Source organism: Patagioenas fasciata, chromosome Z, assembly GCF_037038585.1.
Source record: "Patagioenas fasciata isolate bPatFas1 chromosome Z, bPatFas1.hap1, whole genome shotgun sequence".
NCBI lineage: Eukaryota > Metazoa > Chordata > Aves > Columbiformes > Columbidae > Patagioenas > Patagioenas fasciata.
Genome location: NC_092560.1, coordinates 52530487 through 52554475, shown reverse-complemented (window position 1 = coordinate 52554475; position 23989 = coordinate 52530487). Strand labels below are relative to the sequence as shown.

At 39.3% G+C, this 23989-nt stretch overlaps 1 protein-coding gene across 4 annotated transcripts in view; it reads right to left on the bottom strand.

The window, feature by feature from the left end:
* SRFBP1 (serum response factor binding protein 1) overlaps positions 1-22791 on the bottom strand; it is a 74350-nt gene extending 51559 nt beyond the window's left edge. For 3 of the 4 annotated variants that reach the window (XM_065861758.2, XM_071802608.1, XM_071802609.1), the window contains exon 1: positions 22653-22791. In XM_065861758.2, coding sequence (XP_065717830.1) covers positions 22653-22682 — 30 coding nt within the window. In that variant the 5' untranslated portion in view covers positions 22683-22791. The remainder of the gene's footprint in view (positions 1-22652) is intronic. The other variant, XM_065861757.2, reaches the window with a different exon arrangement.
* Between the last annotated feature and the right edge of the window lie 1198 nt (positions 22792-23989).

Genomic DNA, 23989 nt, shown 5'->3' with positions numbered 1-23989 from the left:
TGCATCAACTGTGTTCTTGGAAGTACTCACAGAGTTTTCAAGAAAGCAGCCAGCTCTTTGGGACAGAAATAAAAAAAGTTTTGCTTTAAATTTACAGCGTGCCTGAAAGAATGGGGCTTAGACCACCAGGGTGGTTCCTAGGACTCACTGAACTATTCGCCTCGCTTCTTATAGAGATAATATTTTATTTACTCAAGAGGAAGTTGCCTAAAAAAAACTCCTACCAAAACCAGTAGTAAATTTTGAAAAATAATATCTTACTTATTATGAGTAAATGTTTGTTATTTTTAATAAATACATTAGAAAAGACAAAAAGAGAAGGATGAGTCTTTGTACTCAGAAAAGCTGCAGTGAAATTCAGGGTCAGGCAATAAGGATTTTTAATCTACCTAGAGATGGCAGTAAACACAAAAGAATAATTATGACCACAGGCACATCTAAAAGCAAACAATTTCTTCTACCAACAGGAACAAATTCTAGGACTCCTGGAAGTACAGGATGTGTGCAATTTTAAGTGGAAATGACCACTGCTTGCTTTGTTGAAGATTTTTGTTATTCTGCAGGAAAACATTATCTACAAGACAAGACTTTACTATTTATTCATACTAGCAAATATCTGTGTTTATTCGTGATTAATACTATTAAGTCATTAAGAAAAGGTAATTGATTTATTTAATAATTATATCTATTATCTATCTAAAATAAATCATAGGGGAAATGAACCTATTTTTAAGAACAAGCCTAGGTAGTAACACCTACTAGCCTGAAAGCATGTCAGGATGTTTCAAAAGCTATGGTTTGGAATAAAAATCACATCCATTCTGCACTGTGCTTTCCACAGTACACTGTAAGTAGTTATATTACTACAAATCCTAAACAAAGATGAAACCTAAAAAGGTTCCATGGCTGCAGGTATTCCACGAAGAGAAGCTTCCATTACCCCAGCAGCAACCTCCAGTAAGCTTTGCCACAAACCACGATCTCTACCAACTGGCTGCACACAAGCCATTTCAAGCCACAGGCAGACAGTGGCTGCTGTGGTTTAAGACAGAAAGAGTAAGGTATGAGATCAGCAGATTAGCTGCCAGACAAGAACCAGAAACCCTCTGCTGCAATTTACCTTTATGCATAGAGTGCACATTGCTGAGGGGAATTACAACAGGAATTGCTGACTTCAGCACAACTTATGCCTTCCGGTACCCACTGCTAGTAGCAGCAGTACCTGGGAACAAAAAGAGCCCTGATTTGGATGGATGGGTACACTTGGCATTGGTACAAATGAACAAGAGGGTATGTGTCAAACCAAGAGGCTGATTTCCAGCAAATAATGCATCTAACAAGTGTGTGTTTAAAAGCCCCATGCTAGCTATATTTAACCCTGAATTTATAGCTGAGGAAGGGAGAAACCAATAGCTTCAGCCACTTTGCCATCCTAGTCCAGATTGCTCCTGCCTCTGATGGGTGAATAACCCTTCCCCAGATTTGTCCTCTTGTGTGGTATTCCAGCCAAGCTTTCCCCATGTCCAAATCCTTCTGATGGCCAAAGTGGGGGAATAAAAACAAGGATACTGATACATGATTGTTCTATCATAACTTTGATCTCTTAGTTTCCTTCTATTTTTTTTTTTTTTTCTGCAAGACAATAGTTTGGTTTGAATACTGATATTTCAGTCGTAGTTACAAATTACCTAATTTCAACTAACAAAAGTCTTGTATGGGCTGAGTCAGTGCCTGAATCAGTGTTGGACTTACTGGAAAGGGCTTCTGATCACATATATTATCCCTTTTAAATTAATGGGACACGGTTATTGCATACAAGACAAAACGTGTAATAGAACAGAAATTTATTTTAAGAGCCTCTCACACAATTAAGCTGTTGCAAAACATGCTATGAAAATTTTCAAGTTTCTTGAAGAGAAACATATGGCATTTTTAGATGAAAGAAAGAAAGAAAGAAAAAATACCTGGTTTAGGTTCCAAAAACATAAATCATTATGGAAAAGTCCTCATATTGGTGATGGCAAAAAAACCACATCAAGCAATGTCGACAAAATGACAGTAATATGCATTAGATTCAAATTCACATCACCAGTCAAAGGTATTTGCCTACATATTTTTAAGACAACAGCAGCAAACTTCTCAAAGGAACACTAAACTAGAATAAAATGTTATACTTGGCCATTTCTGAAACTTGTTTTGAGGTCTGTACAGGCAACATGCCTCCAAACTAAGCTAGTGTTCAGCCAATAAGAAAAAAATAAAGGAAAGTGTGACTGAAGATTTATATCAAGAAAGGTACATGTCTCCTCCAAACTGCAGTATCAACTATGTGACCAAAAAAAACCAAACCCCAAACCATTATTCAAAAATTATTAATCTGATGGATTAAGAGAAAAAAGCAATAATGTGACCTGTTTAATATATTCTATTCAAAAACATTGAAATACTAGCAGACCTATGTAGGTTTACAACATGGAAAGTATTTATTTCATGTTACTGTGTACAAAAGCTAGTAATGTACATGAAAATACCTGAAAGACACAGAATATCTTTAATTCTTCTTAAGTCAAAGTTAATAAAATTTTACTTATGCAGTAAGCCCTGGCTATCCAAAATGCAAAGTCAGTGAACTGATGGCCATTACTTTTTTGTCTGAGTAGCCTGAAGTATATACAATTGTTCTGCTTGGGCTTCAGCCCATAAGGTGCTGAACATTTTGGTCCTGACTCAATAATGCACTTAAACAAATTATTAAAAATCCTTAAATAACCAGCACCAGACAGACTGGAGTTTCTTCATCCATTTCTGCTTTATGCCAGCACACAGTCTAGTCCTAGTTCTTGAACAAGTAACCAGAAAAGACAAATAATTATGTTATCCTCAAGGAAGGACACTGCACCTAACCTCATCCAGTGAAAAAACTCAGGAGTTTATAAAGTTCTGAAATATCCATAATGTCATACAAACACACACCCATTAAACAGAGATCTCCTTCCTCTCCCCAACATGGTAAAATCTCTCCTACATGAAGATCGTCTTCAAGGTCTAAAAACAGTTGCAAAAAATTTATTTACAGTTTGAAGAGACCATTCTTAAGCCATGCTTTGTAATTTTACATAGGCATGTTCAGATCTACTTTGCAATATGAGGTCTCATATGTCTTTTATACCACTTAATGCCTGCAAAAAAGAAAAAAAAAAGGTAGTTCTGAGCTTCTGAGCTTTTCTGCTTCAGTTTCTTTCTGTGTTCTCAAGGCTAAAAGGCTTTATCTGACATGAAGGTCACAGCTGAGTGGGATGACAATGAGAAAACATCGAGAATCTACCTTGTAAATTATGTCTCAGGAAAAAATTTACTTTTGATACATGTGATCGTATTGCTGTCAACAGTTTCGTACACACCTGCACAAACTGGGACTAGTGAATGAATGACAGTGATAAACAAAATCATAGATACAAACTGTACCTTAGTCCTAGTGGAAACATTTCATGCCAAGACAATCTAGCAAGTCGGAATAGGAGTCTGATTCATTAACATCGAAATGACCCAAATCAAAAGGAAAAAACTGTTTACATGTGCCTAAAGGTATACAACAGTTTCTTGATTTTACTCCTTCAGAAATCTGCTTCTGAACTCCCTCAAATTTCAACAGCACTGCTAGAGTAGAAAGGAAAAAAGTCAATAAAACACATCAAACCAGTTGTATAGGCATATTAAATTACGTGTCAACAACTGTCAGAGCAAGAAATTCAGGTAAAAAAAAATAAAGTGAAATGTATTTAAGTTGAGTATTCAAGGTCTCTCCAATACCTACAAGAAAAACACGGAACTAAGTATGTTTCAGTTCTCACTGATCTTCCTTTCCCATTTTAGGGCACACCAAAAGCATTGGTTTCATTTTATAGTTACTTGGCAGTCTTCTAACCAAGAAATTACCATGACAACAGAGTATTCTAAATGTTAAATTTTGGTGCTATTTGGCAACAGAGAGTTTTAAAATTCAAAACACCTGCAGCTGCACCACATATTAGCCAGAACTAACAATAGTACATAATCTTTTGAGTGAATAATCTAAGTGAAAAAATGTTTCTGGAACTTCATTACAAATATTTCTCTATTATCTGGAATGTCAGCTTGAAAGATCCAACAACTTTTAGAGCCTTAGGAAAAGTGAGGAATTGCCAAGTTTGATTTTTTTTTCTTATTTTTTAGAAAAAGAATCTTTTTATTACAGTACGTATTTTATACATGTCAAAATATCTGGAAATAGCCAGCCTCAGACTTATTATAGTTTCATATATTTTCATTCTAAAAACATATGTAAGTAGGGAGCTAAAGGCAGCAAGAACAATGTTAAGTGCACCTATGTGGTATATCAAGGTTCAGTTGTTCAGTTCCAGGGCAGTTTTATGCAAATATATATCCACAAAAAAAAGAAAAATGCCACACATCCTAACCTTATAGAAAAAAGAAACAAGATGAGTTTTCAACCAGATCAGTTTATTGAACTGTTTCCCTTCATGGTAACATGAATGCTGGCTAGTTCCAGGGCAAAAGAGCAAAGTGAGAATGAACAGGAGGAGACAGAGAGATGGGCTCCAGCACACCAGACTATAATCAATGAGCTATTGCCTTATTTAATATAAGAATCAAATCCCAGCACAGAGAGCACTAAGGAACATAGTTTCTTAAGTTAACATCTGTGCTGTACCACTGTAGCATTAATCTTGCCTTTGCCATCTTCAGCTACATGCAAACAGGTTCAAACTAAGTAGACTGAACTCTATCACTATAATTTTAACAAAATGAGGCATCTTCTTCTGGATTAAAATATAGCAACCTGATGCCCAAAGCAGGCAGAAGTGCCATCACTAGCTGGAAGTATCCACAAAGCAGAACACCCGCAGCCTCTCAGTCCTCTGGGCACTCACCCTGACAGGTTCCCAAGGTGGGTTGCTAAAGATGAATGGGAAAAAGCACATTTCAAACTGGAGCATGTTTGCACCTTTCTTACGGGAAAAGTAATATACACACTCCTTGTGAATTAACATCAAAGCCTTCTTCCACAGTCTGTCCATGCTGCTTTTTTTTTTGTACTTTTCAACTGCAGCAATGAAATACGAGTGTCCCGTTTCAATACAGCACCGTATTTCCTCCAGCATGGAGCAGAGTTGTCATTTCTAGCATAATTTCTTGAAGTGGAAACCACAAGGAGTACTCTGACTGCTAGCACAGATTATTTTCATCTAAAGGTTTTGAAAAGTAATTCCAAATACCTCAGATAGTTGGGAGGGAGTAAGGCTAGTCTAGAATTACTTGATTATTGCCAAAGGCCAAAACTTAATGGATTTACTGCTTCAAAGTATGGAGTCAGGTTCTATGTAGTACTTGAGGCAGCATTTGAGCTCTCAAGTCCAAACCAGGATCATGATCCGGCTAGACACATTTCTAAACCCTAAATAAGCAGCGGTAGTTGTAAACATCCACATAAGAAATAACTGTGATACTCTAGCCCAGGATGCTATATTACATAAATCAGTGCATGGGTCACCACGTGGAAATAAAAATTACACAAGTCCTCCAAAACAGAGGATCACCTGAAGGCCATTTCTAACCCTGTATTTAATTGATCAGGTGGATGTGAGTTTGAAAACCCCCAGCTAGCACTCTGCTAAAAGTATTTCCCTGGAATGTTATAGGATGATGTGATCAAGGCAGTCAAAACAGTCAAGCTCAAATCAATGCATTTCTGTGTCTAGGATTTCTTAATTAGACCAAAGCTCTAGCTAGAAGCCATGTGTGAATTTCACATCCCCTTATGCTTTGATTTCACAGGAAGACAGTAACAGCAGAAGCTATAATAGTGACACAAAAACTATCAGGATGAACACACACGAATAATGAAAGCTGTGAGGGTTTTTTCCATTCTTCACTTTAAATGGTGAACTTCTTAAAAGAAGATTAAAAAGAGAACACTGATCCCATTGCAACACTACAAATCTCATTAGTTGCATAATCTGAAGCATAACACCATAGCTTGACAATACTGACTCACAAACAATCTGTGTAATTTTTTGCATTAATTAAACCAATCACAAACATTCACACTGTAGATTTAAACTGCTATCATGAAAATAAAATTGAGGCAGAACTGGTACGACACCTTTCACATAACAAAGGCTGAAATGCAACAACAGTGTTTCCAGTATTAACTTTTCAGGGGTGATGAGACTGCTTTTGCTTGGAATTGGTTTATTTGTTTGTTTTCCTGTAGAGGTACACTCTCGTGTTGCTACTCTCTTCTTCCGCTTCAAGTAACATACACACTTTTTTGTAGAGGCAACAGTTGCTTAAAAAAAAAAAGTCAAAAGATGTTCAGAAACTTACACCTCTCTGTGTATTTTAAAAATATAACATGACTCAGGGTCATGTGTAGTTTTTAAAGATTAATCTCGTTTTACCCAAAAACGAGCCTGAGTAACACTGCTAAGCACTCACAACCCTTTCACTTGCCACAATTCACAAACCACAGTATTGGCCTAACCACTAGCAAGGGGCTAGAACTCTTCTAATTGCCTGGTACAAGATAAAAGCACTTCAAATGCAAGTTAAATTCAACCTGTCAAAGCCATAAAACATGAAGTGATGGGTTTGTCTGACAAAACTAAGAGATGCAAGAATCCTTGTTACATAAGCCAGCAACAGAACTTGTTTGCAACAGAACATAAAACTAAAGCATTTGAACAGGTATCACTCCATCTTGCAAGAAAAGCAGCAAAACAACCAGCTGGCAGTTCAGCTGAAAGGACAAATCATCAGACCATTTTCCCCTATTTTACTTCAGTTTGATTCTCTCAGTCATGGTTGTCACTCACTGAAAATGTGCACTGTAGAAACGTTTACAAGACAGAAATGGTAAGAGAGTGAATAAATTGGCAAACTGAAAACACAGAGCTGTTTCCCTTGTATTTTTCTATGTTTTCACTCATTCACATGCCACTTCTACATAGCACTAATTCCACGTAACACCTGACTGTTCAATATTGATAGAATGATAACATTTTGGGTTGGAAGGGACCTTCAAATGTCATCCAGTCCAACCCCCTTCAATGAGCAGGGACACCTTCAAGTAGATCAGGTTGCTCAGAGCCCTGTCCAGCCTGGCCTGGGATGTCTCCAGAGATGGGGCATCTACCACCTCTCTGGGCAATCTGAGCTAGCGTTTCACCACCCTCATTGTAAAAAATTTCTTCTTCATGTCTAACCTGAATCTCCCCTCCTTTAGTTTAAAACCATTACCCCTCATGCTGTCATAACAAGTCTTGCTAAAAAGTCTACTCTCATCTTTCTTATAGGCCCCTTCTAAGTACTGGAAGGCTGCAATAAGATCTCCCCAGAGCCTTCCCTTCTTCAGGCTGAACAGCCCCAATCCTGTCAGCCTGTCCTCATAGGTGAGCTGTTCCAGTCCTCTGATAATTTTTGTGGCTTCCTCTGGACCATCTCCAGCAGGTATGTGTCTTTCCTGTACTGAGGGTTCCAGAGCTGGATGCAAGACTCCAGGTGGGGTCTCAGCAGAGCAGAGGGGCAGAATCACCTCCTCAACCAGCTGGCCATGCTATTTTTGATGCAGCCCAAGATACGATTGGCCTTCTGGGCTGCAGGTGCACATTGCCAGCTCGTGTCCAATCTTTCATCCACCAGTAGTCCCAAGTCCTCCTCCGCAGCGCTGCTCTCAATCTCTTCATTCCCCAGCCTGTATAGACACTGGGAGTTGTTCTGATCCAGGTGCAGGACTTTGCACTTGTCCTTGCTGAACATCACTAGGTTCAAAATAACAACATGCGTTTCAAGAACCCTCATACCATTCTCCTGGCCAAACAAATTTTCTTTGTGTGCCACAGTTTGCTTTCAAGGAACTACAAGACTTCGGCATTCATGGATCGTCAACAAGCCTCCAATATCCTATAGCCAAACTATCAGCAGGTCAACTGTCACACTGTCTCAGATCAGCATGTAAGTGTACTTTTTCCCTAAGTGAAACAACAAGATCCATTTTCAAACCACAGCAAAGCTGCTCAGCTCCATCTGTGAGAAGATCGGTCTGCTCTGCTACGTTCTGATACGGGGTGAGGTGGGAATGGGGAAGTAGGGACAGGGGCAGTTGTATGACAATAAGCTCTACAAGAAGCATGCTGCCCCTTACTTTTGCACTGGTAGAACCGATCTCATATTATTCATGCATTTTTTTTGGAAATGCTTTGGTGAACATCCACTGAAAGCAATTATTTGCATCCTGAATGGTGGCACTGCTTATGATGGGTTTCAAAAGCAGACAATGAGCACCTGAGCTGACTCAAAGCGTAAGATGGAAATTCTGAAGACTGCCAGCCAAGCTGATTCTTCTCTGTATAATTTTGCTTTTTAGTAGTTTTTTTAGACTTGAAATTCCTTAAACATTACATCAATTTGTATAACTATTTTTATGTAACACTGATGTTATGATAAATTAGTTATATACTCAAAAAAATGAAGAAAAACATATCTTATCCAACATTTAAAACATATTGTGTCCATGTCACCTTGAAAGCCCCACTTTCTCAACTTTGCTTAGAAATTTAGATTTTCAGAATTTGCTGCTCAACATTTCCACTTTTAATTAATGATCCTTTTTGCAAAGACATGGTGGCATTGGCCTCCTAAGTCAAAGAAAAAACCACAGGGTCCTGAGAGCCAATACATTACAACTTTGCTCAGCTATCCTGAGAGAGTGGAACATTAAAACTGTGTATTCTGGAATTAAATTTGTTAACCTGGTTTCTGAGGAAATTAAGGTTGTCATCACATTGTTTGCCTGTCAGCATCCCTTCCTAGTAACTTTGAGGCTTACTAAACAGAAATCAACTTTGACAAATCAGCACAGGCCAGAGCTCTTACATATTCTGTGAAAACTAGTAGCCAAGTAGGAGATAAGACTAAAATTAGCATGCCTAGCATAGTAGAAATTCATAAGCAGAATTCAAATCTTTCCGATTTTCACTGCCAACTAGTACATGCATATTCATTCACCAGCACATCTGGTTCTGAACCAGCCACAGAACATCAGTCACATCTCCTAATTGTCAAAACAGGTGGGAAACGTGGGCCATAACTAATTACTGATTAGCACTCAGAGCATCTCCAAGCATAATACACTAAAAAAACTGTAGAGACAAAGGAATAACGGAGGATGCTGGTTTGCAGTTTTAAGGAACACCATAAGATGCCAGTCATCACTGGTTCTGTGACTTGAACATACGTTTTATTCTTACCAGTCACTGGATCGATGTTTTTAATGTGGTGATTGAAGCTTCAAGGGACATTATAACATGAATAGCTTGCTGAACTGGATAGAGAATGGGAGGAAGGGAGAGGGGGAGGGGCTCTTCTGTGCAAGATACACCATGCAAAAAGAGACATTTTTATACTTACTTCGATTACCTTCAACTTACACTAGTCTCACATGCTAAGAAGCCAAGGAAAGAATGGCAAGACTTCAAAACATTATAGCAGCAAACATTTGCCAAATATTCATATCTAACTATTACCAGAAAATGTATTAAGTATTTTTGTGAATCTGTCATTCAATACCATCACTCACTTTGTACTAAGACTCATCCACTTCAAAATTTCTATTTCAATGTCACTATATAGTTATTACACAGGCATAACGGAATCATAAAGGAAAAATGGTTTCAAGTTCACTAAACAAATAAAACTTAGCATCAGCTGAGGCATCAAGTCGGAGAAATACCTATTAAACCATTTCTCCATTTCTCTGTAAATCTGAAAGATAAAAAAATGAAGCAAATACCACAATTTTTAGATTGCCTATAAAGTACAACCTGCTTTTGTGAGAACTGAAAATAAAAGTAACTGATCTTGCTATATGAAAAATGAACTTTCAGCTTTAAAATCTGAACTACTTTTCTTCAAACTCCTCCTCAGCAATTTTTTTCCCTCGCTATATATGTAAGAAAAGGAATAAATACTAGGAAACCAAAAGGCAGGAAGGTTCTTTATGTATGCAAAAACTCCCATCAAAAAGGGGAAGTTCTCAACTATTAACTCCTTCACATAGGGTGAATAGCCTCTGTCAATGACTACTAAAATCATCAGAATCTGAGGTGAGCTTCTGTTGGCTTCAAACATGCTTCAATATTATTGGCCTGTCAGACTCTGAAACAGTATACTACTTCCCCTCTCCCAAAAATGCTATTCCATTAAGGGTGACTTCTGCTATCAGGTGTCTATGACTTTTTTTTTGTGAGAACCTTGTCTCACACAACAGTTACAGATCAAGGTAAAAAAACCAAACCAAAACAACAAAACACCAAACCAAATCTTAAAAAGTGGGGTATTTCAACAGTACTAGCATATAACTTACTTTTCAGTCTTTTTGGAAGGACAGTAAGAATTCTTTCTAGTGGGAATGGAGAATTACCATGCTACAGAAGTTAGTGTTCTTTATTCCCTGAGAACAGTTTAAAAAGAAAAATCTATTTCATGATGAGGATTTTTCACATACACATGGGAAAGTGCTTGGAAAAAAAAAAAAAAACAGAAAAATCTAATAATCTGATTTCTTCCTGGAGGTTTCTTCATGACATAAAATGGGAACTGGGGAAAAGGACAAGTATGAAAAGTAGAATGAATAAAGAGCTTAAAATATCCCCATCAGATGTCTGACATGCACTATTCTTTTGTTTAAAAACTATACCTTCAAGCACTTAGCTCTCTGTCAAGCAGTTGCCAAGACACCAGATATACGAGAGCTTGTGTAACTACACCAGTATTGTATTACTAACACCTTAGAACAGCACTTGGTTCCTGCACAATCTTCTTTGTTACAACAGACCAAATGCTCTCACAATACCCATCTATTTTAGGTATGGTATGTTTATTGCCCAGCCATTTTGAAGTTCTCTCCAACACTACGTGCTGGTTTTGTTGGTGCATTCCCTTCTGAAGCTTGCTACTTTCTTCAAGTATCCAGCTTTTCCATACCAAACAACACGTTTCCCTTCATGAGCTCTCCTCATTCCTTGTCCTGTTCCCTCTTGTCCAAAACACCTTATTACTCACCTATCACTTTTGACTGCCTCAACATCTAAAGAATTACCAGCTATCCCTCTCTTCCCTTCCTTCCATCACTCATTTCTGAATTGCTCCATGAGCAATCACCTTAACTGCCCTTTATTTTCCATCATCTGGAATTCTGATTTTATCATGCAACCAAGTTTAAGTTATGCTCTCCTGCTTCCATGCTACTAATTTCCTTTGCAGCAGCCTCCCAGTGATTTCTGCCTCTGGATGAAATCCCTTATTCATTTATTTGAACCAGCTGCTATTCAAAACAATTTTTACCAGTTTCTCATGCAACCAGTCTCTATTCACTCATCCCTTCCTACATTAGCGTATCTGTACATGATCTCAGACTTTTTCTAATGAGCCCTCATAAAACAACAAAGAGGATTCATAGAATCATTTAGGTTGGAAAAGACCCTCAAGATCACTGAGTCCAACCATGAATGTAACACTGCCAAGTCCATTGTTAAACCATATCCTTAAGTGCCATGTTTTAAATAGCTTCAGGGAAGGCGACTCCATCACTTCCTTGGGCAGCCTATTCCAATGCCTTTCCATGAAGAATTTTTTCCTAATATCCAATGTAAAAATCTCCCAGCACAACTTGAAGCCACTCTTGCTGTCACTTGCTGCTTGGAAGAGGCCAACACATGCTACAACCTCCTTTCAGATAGATGGAGAGAGCGATAAGGTCTCCCCTCAGCCTCCTTTTCTCCAGGCTAAAAAAACCCAGTTTCCTCAGCTGCTCCTCGTAAGACTTGTGCTCCAGACTTGTGCTCCAGTCCCCTCACCAGCTTTGTTGCCCTCCTCTGAAATTGCCCTGCACCTCAGTGTCTTTCTTGTAGTAAGCAGCCCAAAACTGAACACAGGATTCGAGATGGGGCTTCACCAGTGCCAAGTACAGTGGCATAATCACTTCCTCAGTTCTGCTGGCCATACTATTTCTGATACAAGCCAGGATGCTGTTGTTGTGCTTCTGGCCACCTGGGCAAACTGCTGGCTCATATTCACCTGGCTGCTGACCAACAACCCCAGATCCTTTCCCATGAAGCAGCTTTCCAGCCACTCTTCCCCAAGCCTGTAGTGTCACATGGGGTTGGTGTGACCCAAATGCAGGATCTGACACTTGGCCTTGTTGAACCTCATACAGCTGGTCACAGCCCATCCATCCAGCTGGTCCAGATGCCTGTGTCGAGCCTTTCTACCCTCCACCAGATCAACACTCCCACCCAGCTTGGTGTCATCTGCAAACTTAGTAAGGGTACACTTGATCCGCTTGTCCAGATCACTGATAAAGATATTAAACGGAACTGACCCCCGGGGAGGACCACTTGTGATCGGTCGCCAACTGGATTTGACTCCGTTCACCACAAGTCTTCGGGCCTGGCCATCCAGCCAGTTCCTTACCCAGTAAGGAGTACACCCATCCAAGCTGTAAGCAGCCAGCCTCTCCAGGAGAATGCTGTGGAAACAATGTCAAAGGCTTTACCGAAGTCCAGGTAAACAATATCCACAGCCCTCCCCCCACCCAAGTGGGTCACCTTGTCATAGAAGGTGATCAGGTTAGTCAAGCAGGACCTGTCTTTCATAAATTCATGTTGACTGGGCCTGATCATTTGGCTGTGCTGTATGTGCTGCATGATGGCACTCAAGATGATCTGTTCCGTGGCCTTCCCCAGCAATGAGGTCAGACTGACACCGCTGTAATTCCCTGGATTCTCCTTGGAGCCCTTCTTGTAGATGAGAATCACATTTGGCAACTTCCAGTCAACTGGGATCTCCCCAGTCAGCCAGAACTGCTGATAAATGATTGAAAGTGGCTTGGTAAGCACCTTTGCCAGTTCCCTCAGAACCCATGCATGTATCCCAAAAGTACTGCAGACCCTGAAATTAACTAAGATAGCCTGTTATCACAGTAAAAATTTCCAGTTGCCATGTACCTGACACATGGTAATAGCTACAAGTTTAATGGAAAATGTTCCACTAGCCCCTTAGAGATTCAGATATCCATACTCAGTATTTACCGGTAGCTCTATGCCAGTCACAGTAATGCTGTGTGTTCTGCTTATGTAAAAACTCATTTCTACTTGTCCTGCTCCACCACTAGCTTTCAATAATTTGTTTTTTAAAAGGGGTGCGCTTTCCTGTGAATATCTTCTTTAAAGACAAAAATAAATGTTACTTCAGTATTTTTAGTATAAAAACTACGAAGAGTTACACCCTGAGGAATAAGTTTGTTTTTTTTTCCCATTGGTCAATTTTATTTTGCTGGCTAGTTTTCATTCTCTACTGAGAATAAAATTATCAAGGCCAGAATCTAGGGAAATGAGCAAAGAACTACTGAACTGCAGAAGAAAAAAAAGAGAACAGAAATAACAAAAGAATAAGCACAATTTTATAGCCATTTTAAAGCATGTTTGGAGATTTTTATTTGAAACTGTCTTAGTCTCATTACTATAGTCATTTGGAAACTGAGGAAGCCAAATCACAAGATGGCACTCTTTATCTAAAATAACTTCCCAACAAAGAGCTACTCCAGATGCACTGTTTACATCTGCACCTGGCCTTCACATGCAATATCTTTCAGGAGAAAGACAAGCAGTAATTCCAACATTTGACTCATTAAAAATGAGAACAAATAGTCCCTCACATTTTACTCCTCACTCTGAGCTCCTCTTCCTACTGGAATATTACTTGTTTCCGTCCCTAGTCAGTCTCATGAATTTTTGAGACTGAAGTCTTTTGTTTTGTATCAGTTTTAAAGACCTTGCAATCTAACTTCTCACCCTACCATGCTGCTATATGATACTGTCTTAAACTGACAGTTGTCCAATTCAGCTGCTGAGAGCCACTTTATACCCAAAGTTTGCTTGAACACAGACGAAAATAATTTAGACAAGTCTACATACATATGATAAACTGCCTCCAACACAAATGAATGAATCCAACCAGACCTCTAGACAGTAGAGTAAAAGTTTAATTTCTCAATTAGAGCCCCTAGCATATTTTTAGTTCCACGGAGATCTCAGTATCAAGTTTACTGATGTTTTAAACGGAAGTTTTCTACGAGCCATCACACAAATACTCTGGTGGACCCAATTTTGACCTGTTTATTCAACACAAAAATTACAGAACAGAATGATTCTAGGTCAGGTGACTACAGAATATAAAATACAAGAGAATAAAAATGAACAGAATACTCGCATTCTAAAAAAAATGATGAACTGATTTACGTTTCAAGTGGTTAGTTTTGAATATATATACACACACTTCATCTCACACTAAATGCCATATGAATAAATATGTGTCATTGTGACCCATCTTTGCAACAGAAATAATGTAATGGTACTTTTTTTCATATAAAATCAGAACAAGGATTTAAAATCCCTTTCTCTTATAGGATTTAAAGTACAATAAAGTGAGTAACTGAATTTAGTAGCTGGTTACTTCTGTGCTGAAAAACCTAACTAAAAAAACTTTCCCCTTAATTCACAGAATCATAGAATGGTTTAGGTTGGAAAAGACCTTAAAGATCATCTAGTTCAACTCCCCTTCCATGGGCAGGGACACCTTCCTCTAGACCAGGTTGGTCACAGTCCCATCCAACCCGGCCCTGAACACTCCCAGGGATGGGGCATCCACAACTTTTCTGAGTACCCTGTTCGAGGGCCTCACCACCCTCATGGTGAAGAATTTCTTCCTTATATCTAATCTAAATCTACACACCTTCATTTTAAAGCCATTACCCCTTGCTCTTCACTACTGACTGCCACAGCATAAGACAAACTCAATGGAATTTCAGCATTGCCATACCAACTGGCAATTTGCAATGAACTCGCAACTCATTACTATTCTCCTTTGAGCAACTCCTCCTTCCCCAAGCCTCCAAATTCTGTTAGGAAAAAAACCAACACCAGCCCTTCCTTTCTACACCCATTTCAGCCTTGCTTCTTTCTTCAATTGGCAGCAAGCTTCAGGCCCAGAAATACAAAGGTTGCAAAAGGATGTCTGCAATTACAGCAGCAAGCAATTAAGCAAATTTACAGTAACAGAATAATTTATTTAAATCATATTTTATGCAGGCATATATATCCATAAATCACATCTGATAAAAGACTATACTGTGTACTGCAAGTATCTCACAATTCCTTTAAAATAAGTTACAAAGTTTCCCATGACTGTGTTTGCATGTTTTTTTAATTACTGTACTCTACCACAGCAAGGAACCACAGATGTTTTGTTTTATGAGAGCATCTTACTAGTCTACGTGGCCTACCACACACACTTTACATAAATCACTTGAGCTAAGGAAAAGTTTTCATTTCTGTCCTGAAGAACAGTAGTTTGATAATGGTTGTATACAATATTGATAGACGTAAAAAACTGTGCAGATTACTATGTTTAATTGCTTCAGGAATCTGCTGGAACAAAATCTGTGTGAACAGCAGATCAGAATTTGCTGTTAATATAACTGATGATGTGGCAACTCTAGAAACTCTAGAAACAGCTGCTGGAACAGTTCCTAGGAAGGAGGAAAAAAAAGCCACAAATCCTCAGAATTCTATCTCACAGAGTATAACTTTGGAAATTTCATAAGCTTTCAAAAGACCTTTTCCTTAGGACATTTACATGGTCTGTAAAAGAATGTCAGTAATTTAACACTTGAACAGTTTTAAGCAGAATTCGAGCCCAATCTAACAGTTTTCTTCTCCTTCAAGAAACTGCTGTGCTTAGAGTTATTTCATAGTAACACAAGTAATGCAACAAGTTTTACATGCACTTCTATAGAGCTAAAATGACTGCTGCCAAGTACACCAACATTTAAAGAAAAAGTCCTGTTTGCTTTAACTTTGGGCAGACTTCTAATTTACAGCAAAAAGTGGTGATTTCCCAGTGTAATGAGAACAGACTAGTTATTTAGCTTTGAATTATGTAGAAATATATTTTTTCTCTGTTCTCTTGACCTTTCCAAGACTTTAGACTGATTTCAGTGACATATGAGAGATGGTATGACCAGCTTCAAGGAAGTATTTAGGACCGTATGCATGCCAGGGATACACAGATCTTGGCAGTGCCAGAATTCAGCCACAGCTCTAATTTTGACTACAGAGCATCCTAGGCACCAGTATTTTTTCAAAAATATGGAAGTGCTAACCACCTTGCCTTAACAATAATTTTGAAGTGGTCACAGGTGAACCTAAAGCTGACTCAAGTTGCCCAAGACAGAGACACTCTGATCCAGCTTAACAATACTGGCAGACAGCTCAGAACAGTAACAGAACTCACGTCCATCATCTGAGGAACAGTCCAGATGTTGGGGCATTTATCAGACTGAAAAGTCTAAAATTACAGACCCTATTCAATGTGAAGAAGCCTAGTACAAATGCTTCTACTTCAAGTGAGTGGCTGGCTCAGCATGCTAGATAGGTACTGGAACAAACAAGGCTCGTAAGTCAGAGACAAAAACACCAAAAGGGAACTCATCTGTAGAACAGCAAGAAGAATTTCTTCAGGGGTAAAGAGCTCAGAATTCCAGTACTTCTTTTGATGGAGCTCATGTATTTTATGTTAATTGTTGGATAAGCAGCCTTTGGAGCACTGCCAATGACTTTTCCTACAGAAATGCTCCCACTGATGAAACATATGACCAAGCACTCCTCGCCCACCTAATCCACCTTTTTTGCCAGACAATAGCCTAGCACTCGTATTTCTTAGTATTTGTGATTAGTGCACTCTGCTGGTGACTGAATCACTGGATTCAACTCATCTCAGACTGAGAGGACCTATATACCAGCTTTCTCAACTACTGGAAAGTTCTCTACCAGCAAGTTCTCTAACAACTACACCACTGAATCAAAAAATGCAGGATGTTTCCCATCAGACAGAGGCATGCTTCAAAAGAAGGCAGGATACTTTTAATTATGAGCAGTAAGACATATCACATGCCTCACCTTCCCTTTAGGTAGATAAAAAGTTAGCACAGAGGGATATTAAATTGCCCTAAAGAACTCCTAGACCACCACATCGCCCAGAGGATAGCACATAAATCAGATCTTTGAGGGTAGCTACTTTATTTCAAAGAGAAGCCTGGATCACCGCACTGGGCTGGATGCCTAGTATTTCAGACCACTTTAAACACCATAATGCCTAAAGTACTCAGTCATTGTTATTTTGAAAGTTTCCATCTAGAATTCTTTTTTATCACTGGTAAAGAAGGTCTAAGAATGTATTTAAGAATATCACAACATTCCTTAGGTAACATTAGCCGTTTGGATATAATATACTAATAAACTGAATGCTCACATCAGCTTGTTCATGATAGTGAAAAGTAATTTCAAAGAAAGCCCAAAAAAGAAGGTCTAAGTGTTCACCTCTCTGATTACTGTGGCGAATACAACTCCTGAAATTTAAATTTTGCTTTACTTAAGTGAACTGCAACTTCTTTTAAGAGTTCTTTTGCAACAGGTAAGATACTACATTGGTGTGGTTGGTTTTTTATTTGTTTGTTTGGTTTTCCCCTTGATATACCCCAGGTCACATTTTCCAAACAGAGATATAAACTTACTTATGTATAACAGTGAAATTATAAGATTCTTCTTTCAAACTGGTTTGTAACTACTCTCCAATGAACTCATCATGTAACATTATCAAGATCAGACAAACAGAAGGGCTCCTGTGGTTTCCTTGTTGAACCCTCTAGTTTTCCCATCCTTGTAGCTTTGACCACTAGCTAATTTCCAAAACATAAACACCTGCCAGACAACATAATAGCACATCATATAATCATCCTGACTATTTTAAGTTTTGCTGGTTGAACATCCTTCCCAAACCTTATGCTTATTTCACAGAAATGTCACTGCCTAAAGACAAACACTTAATTGAGATGAACAGCACCATTCCACCAGCCCTCAGAGCCAAGCAAATAGTTCACTGTGGTGGAAGTGGGGCACTCCTCCTCTATCCCCCGCCCACTCACCCCTGGTCCTGTGTTTCTGCTGCTCTCATTCCCTGTGAGACCCTGGTACCAACAGGAGGAAACTGCCCTAGCAAAAAAAATCATTCTGCTCACAGAAAAGGGAGGCAGGACCACGTGGCTGGAATGGATGAGGAAAAAGGAATGAGAAGCTCCAGCTCTAGAAGCAGAGTACAGCTGCTCATGAAACCACCATCAGAGAATCACACTCCTGCAGGGGTCATGTTGCATGTCTGAGACACCACACACTGAACATAAGATCAATTCTAGCAAAGTACGACTGTAAAACCAGAACAATATAATTTAAGAAGCCTGGGTTCTGAAAAAAAAAAAAAAAAAACAAACAAAAAAACCCCCACAAATCTGGGTTGGTTCCCATTCAAAAGCTTCAGTTTCATACTATTGTATACTGCTGATCAACAACGATCATTTTTCGCATTAAACATGAGCCATTTTCCGTTTAAACTTGTCCTTGTCCATGGCAGTTGATGATTATGTGCTGCCATCTAGCACATATTTCCAGAAAAGTTTCAATTTGGAAGCTACTCTGTGACAAGACACCTGAAAATTCTTAGCAAGCTTTTGAAAATAAGAAACATGTAAAAGACAACAATCGTTTAAAAAAAAAAAAAAATTCCTTCAGCCTGCATGCCTATAAAATTAAACACGAGATAAGAATTCGGCTTAATACAGATAAAACCTGCAAAAGCATGCATGATCTTCTACAGTTGATGCACAATAACTGCAAAACTTTTTCATTATACAAGTTATGTTTTTCCTTGTACAAAAGAACACGAGTAATAATGGTAAGAAATACTGCATTTTCCTCTTCTTCTTCAAAAACCCTAGTCTTCATTGTTTTACTTTGTAACTTTCTGCGGTCTTTACTTCCTCCACTTCCCCCAGCTCTTCTTTGGGCTCAGAAATCAAAATGCAATAATCCCATACAGAAATTCAATGTTTGGATTACAAAAATATCCACATTTTTTAACCCTTTTCAATCTTAATTTTTCAGTCATGCAGGCACACTGAAACTGTACCACACTTGCCAGCAGAAAGCTGATAGCTTCTTAAAATTACTGGATCTTGCTAACCGCTAACCTTGCTAACTTGTTTTTTGCTGTTATTATCTAGCTATACACGAATTAGAGAAAAAGAACATTTATGCACTTCTAGCACAACAGTTATTTGTTAACATGGAAATAACCTGAGCTTCTGAAGCTGTTAACTGATACAAACAATTTTACATGAAAAAATACAATAAATGACGAACGGTATGTCTGAACTAATTGTGTATAGCTGAATAATGATGACTGATTTCTTACCTTTTTCTAATTTCACCTTACCACAACAACTGCAATTCCCTCTTATTTTCACCCAGGATACTTACCTCTGTACAATAATTTCAGAGCCTATTCATGTAGTCACTTGAAAAGTATGACATCTACATTCTTCGCTTCCTATAAAGTCAGAACAGTTGGGAGCATGTTGCTTCGCAAAGGCTCTATTATTTAATCAAACAATAACTTAAAAAACAAAACAACCCAAACCAAACAACAACAGCAACAACAAAAAACCCAAACCAAACACTTTTGAGGTCTTTTTTTTAAATTCTCTGAAATTAGCCAATGAATTCAAAAGCTGTCAGAAAGGAGACACACATCACAGTCCTTTATTTGTCTTATTTACTTAGAGGATTAGCTTTTCATAATAAAAACAGTTAACTTCCAAGTTTCTTTGGTGATAAGAGGTTAAATCATCACCCAGTTGAATATCCTCTAATTTCAAAACATGTATACACTTTACTTCATTACCGTATCAGAACCAAAGTCTTGATTTTTACAGCATAGTAACAAAACTTTCCATTAAGTGTGTGAGGGGTTTTTTGTTTTGTTTTCATCAGGACAGTAATACCAGAACAACTTCTGCCATCGAATGACACAGACCTGAAGCTACCTAACTCAAGTGGTAAGTCATTGTCCTTCACATTCAGAATAAATGTGTGTTACCTGTATAAAGGAGATGCTGTGCAACTTTTACTTATGACAATACTGTCCATAGGAATACTGAAGACATTCAAGAAAAAAGTTTTTGCACATCAATAACTATTTCTTTCATCAGTTACTAGTACCAAACATATAATAGGAAGTAATGAAACTAAAGGTCAATTAGCATTAGGAAAGGTACCAAATTATGTTACTCAGAAACACTGGTCTTAGACTATTTGCTCTTCCTGTAATCAAAACATTAACTGGTAAAAAAAAAAAAAAGCAACCTGTCATCCGAAAATTTCTTAGGACTCTATCATTTAGCGAACCATTATATTTTATTATATTAATTTATAGCGAAAGTCTGCCTTGGCCAGAATTAGAATATGGAATATGTAAATATAATACAGCTGAATTTACAAAGCCTTACAAAGAACTACTGTAAATCCAGCTAATACCAACAGGTTTATCAGCTACATAAGGGTCACAAAGTTCTTTCTGCAACAACTACCATCATGCCTATTTGATATAGCCTAATGAGGGAAGACATTTGTATGATCCCTAGCATTGGTTGATTGTGGAATGACAAAGATGCATAGAATCAAGTTGCTTTGTAATTACAGTAAGTCTTTCCCTTACCAAACTGGAAAAATACACATTAAAAATCCCATAGTTTGTTTAAAACATTAGACTTTCTAAAATCATTACTTTATTCAGGGTCAAATTCCACCATTTCACATTTAATTAGAGGAGGGTAAATATCTCTTGAAAACAAAATGTGCTTACACAAAAGCACCTCAGTAACTTTAATAAATAAGGGGAATATCCAAGTATTATTAAAAAAATGCTTATTTCAAATTTTATAACTACTCACCATAGTAAATAATATGGCTCTCATTCTTATGAAATGTAGAAATGGAAAAAATTGTTTAACCTATTCACACCAAGTCTCCGTTCTAGTCTTAGACAGATCAGGCTCAGACGCATTTATTAGAGAGTGCCTAACTTTTGTCCAAGCTCTGATGAAATCTCCCACCTCCAGAAAATTTAAGAACTTACTTTCAGTTTCCTCTTAGGATAGGGTGATGTTTGAACTATAAGAAGGAACAACATGCCTTGTGTGCTTAGTGTCCATACTCTAATTTTTAATCTTCCGTACAGAAACTCATCGCATTCTATTTTTTTTCTGAAGAACAGTTTGGTCATTACTCAGTCAAACAATGCTTTTTTCATCTCTTGTTATACAAGTGTCTCTTTGGTGAAAGACTATGAATCACCACCTGAACTTGATCAGTCAAAGAAATCGCTGCTTCAACAATGCAGGAAATACTCTCCTGCTTCTTCAGTGGTTCACCTGCATATTTCAATGCGAAATCACTCACATTTGACCTTACATTTGTCAAGAGTAAGGACTGAAAACCTGTAATAAACCACTCATTAAATATGTATATTTTATGTAATATCAAACCACATTTCTTCTGATGAAGAGACTACTTCTCACTAAATTCTTGACTTGAAAATCTACCTCTCTCAGAGTCATTGTATGCATAGAACATAAAACTTATTTTAAATACAAACGCAGTCTGAGAATGCTTGTACAATCTGTCATTTTGGTTCTGCTGGTGACAAATTGTAACTTTAATCATACTGTGAATTATCTAGGAAACCTGGAAGTGTACAATGCAGAAGCTGATACAACCCATGCTCAGCAGAACTGTCAGCTACTCTTTAGGTGCTGCAGTAGTATTTTAAAGAAGCCAGTTTAGTTCTGCCAGACTTATTATACACAATAATTTGCAAACATGTAGTCAAAGCCCATCACAAGTGAAACACATTTAACTAATTAAATTCACTTTATAGAGTAGAAAAAAACCTGAAAGAAATATGAAACACCAACCTTGTTACAAAACAGTAAAAAGTTAAATCTAAGCCATTAATTTGTCGTTCGCATTCCCTCCACACCCAAGAAAATAAAGCAACATCATATCTTTGCTATCCAGGAGACAGGCAGCTGGGAGTTTGGTATGTTCACTAGAATCACCTGCAAAACTTCAGTGTGAGCACAAACACGGGAAGAGATAACGTGATATGATAACGATATGACACGTAGTGACAGGATGTAGAACCGAGGCACACGTGTACATAATTGCACAGCACCCCCTTAGACGTGGTTTATCTTCGCAAGACACATCTTCCTTCACCACACAGCCCTTTTGCTGGGGGCCAGCGCGGTATGCGGCGTTTCCTGGGGGGGCGGCGGCAGCTGCCTCAGGCCACATGGCAACAGCCCGGCCAGGGCCGCGCCAGAGCCATTCCCACCACTTCAGGTAGCCACGCAGCTCTGGGGAGGATGGAGTCCGTCCCGGCTCGCTCACAGGGTGACACGCTGCCGCCCAGCTCTGCCACTTACCCAGCTCTGCCACTTCCTCCGCTCTCGGTGCGCAGACCCCCGCCATGGCTGCTGCCTCCACCTGCCCCGCCGGGCTCTCCGCGCCAAAGCCTCCCACCCCATCCCCGCCGGCCTGCTCCGACCGCCACCCCACGAAACGCGAGAGAGGACGGCTCACCTCGTTGTTGAGGTTCAGCACGGGAGCCATGGTGCCGGCCCCTGCCCGTATAGCTCCGCCGTCCCCCCGAGTGCTCCCCACGCCGCAACACCAAGCGAAACCGGGCGCATGCGCCGCACGCGCGGCAGCAGCTCCGCTCCAGGCTGACGCTCTATGGCTAGAGCCTCTCTAGGCTAACTATTGCTGGCCGCGGTCCTCCAACTCCGCCCTGGCCGCGCCGGCTTCCGGCGGGTCGCACCATGCCCCGGGGAGGCGGGGGATTATGAAGGGCGGGACCTTGCACCGCGCACGTCACGAAGCCCGCCGTCGCGTTTCTGTGCAGGGGGTTTGTTTCTGACTCTGGCGGGTGATAAGCGGGGTGGGCAGGAAGAGGATCTGCTGGCTGACCTGCCCGAGCCGCTCGGCTGGCTCGTGGTGACCGTGGCACTGCGGCCTTGTGCTTGTGTTGCCGCATCCCGTCATCGGCCGGCCAGAGCAAAGACCTGAGAAGATGTCTGAATTCTCAAACTATAAGACATCTGCCCCACCTAGTGACGCGCGGAAGCAACTTTAAAACCTATAAAGTCGTGAAACTTTACAACTCACAAGTTTATAAAGCAGATAGGTTTATTTCGACGTCGGGCGCAAGGGGGATCGTTCCACCATTCATGCGCAACTTCTAACGATAAGAGGTGTGTTTAAATACAGTAAGGTGTTACATATTCATAATGACCCCAGGAACGCCTATAGATATTCATAACCTTTCCCCATTTCTTATTAAAATGAGTCCCAGGTACTCATTTCCATAGTCTCCTCCTTGACCCCGCCCTGTTGCGCCTGCGCAGTGCCATCTGGCGGTCTTGAGAAGTGGTCTTAGGCGGTCTTTGGATGAAGGCTCCTTCAGCTTCGTCACAGAGAACTTTTTACCTTTGGCTCATTATGTTGAATTGGCTGGAACCCAAGCTGCCACGTTGATTGAAACCAGACTGGTTCCCTCCATTTTGCTGTAAATCTTCATTATCTCGTCTCAAGTATACAGCTAGGTGCCTCAAGTTTACATCTAGATGCTGTAAAACTTCATATCTTGGCATTCAATGGCGTTCTGTCTTTTCTTATAATTGTTTACATAAAGCTCTAAACTAGGCATCGTTAAAGTGTTAGTTTCCTCTATCACTAGTAGTTTATAATCTTAGAAATGTTCTGGGATTCTTGCTTTTCTCCTCTTGTTGCTGCCAGCCCGAAAAACATCGCATGAGTAAACAGTGCACAGTCCTGTATTTATAGACCTTGTCTTATCCTCACTCCCTGCTTTTCCCTATGACGCGAAACCAGCCACGATTTTCAAACTGCTTTAAAAT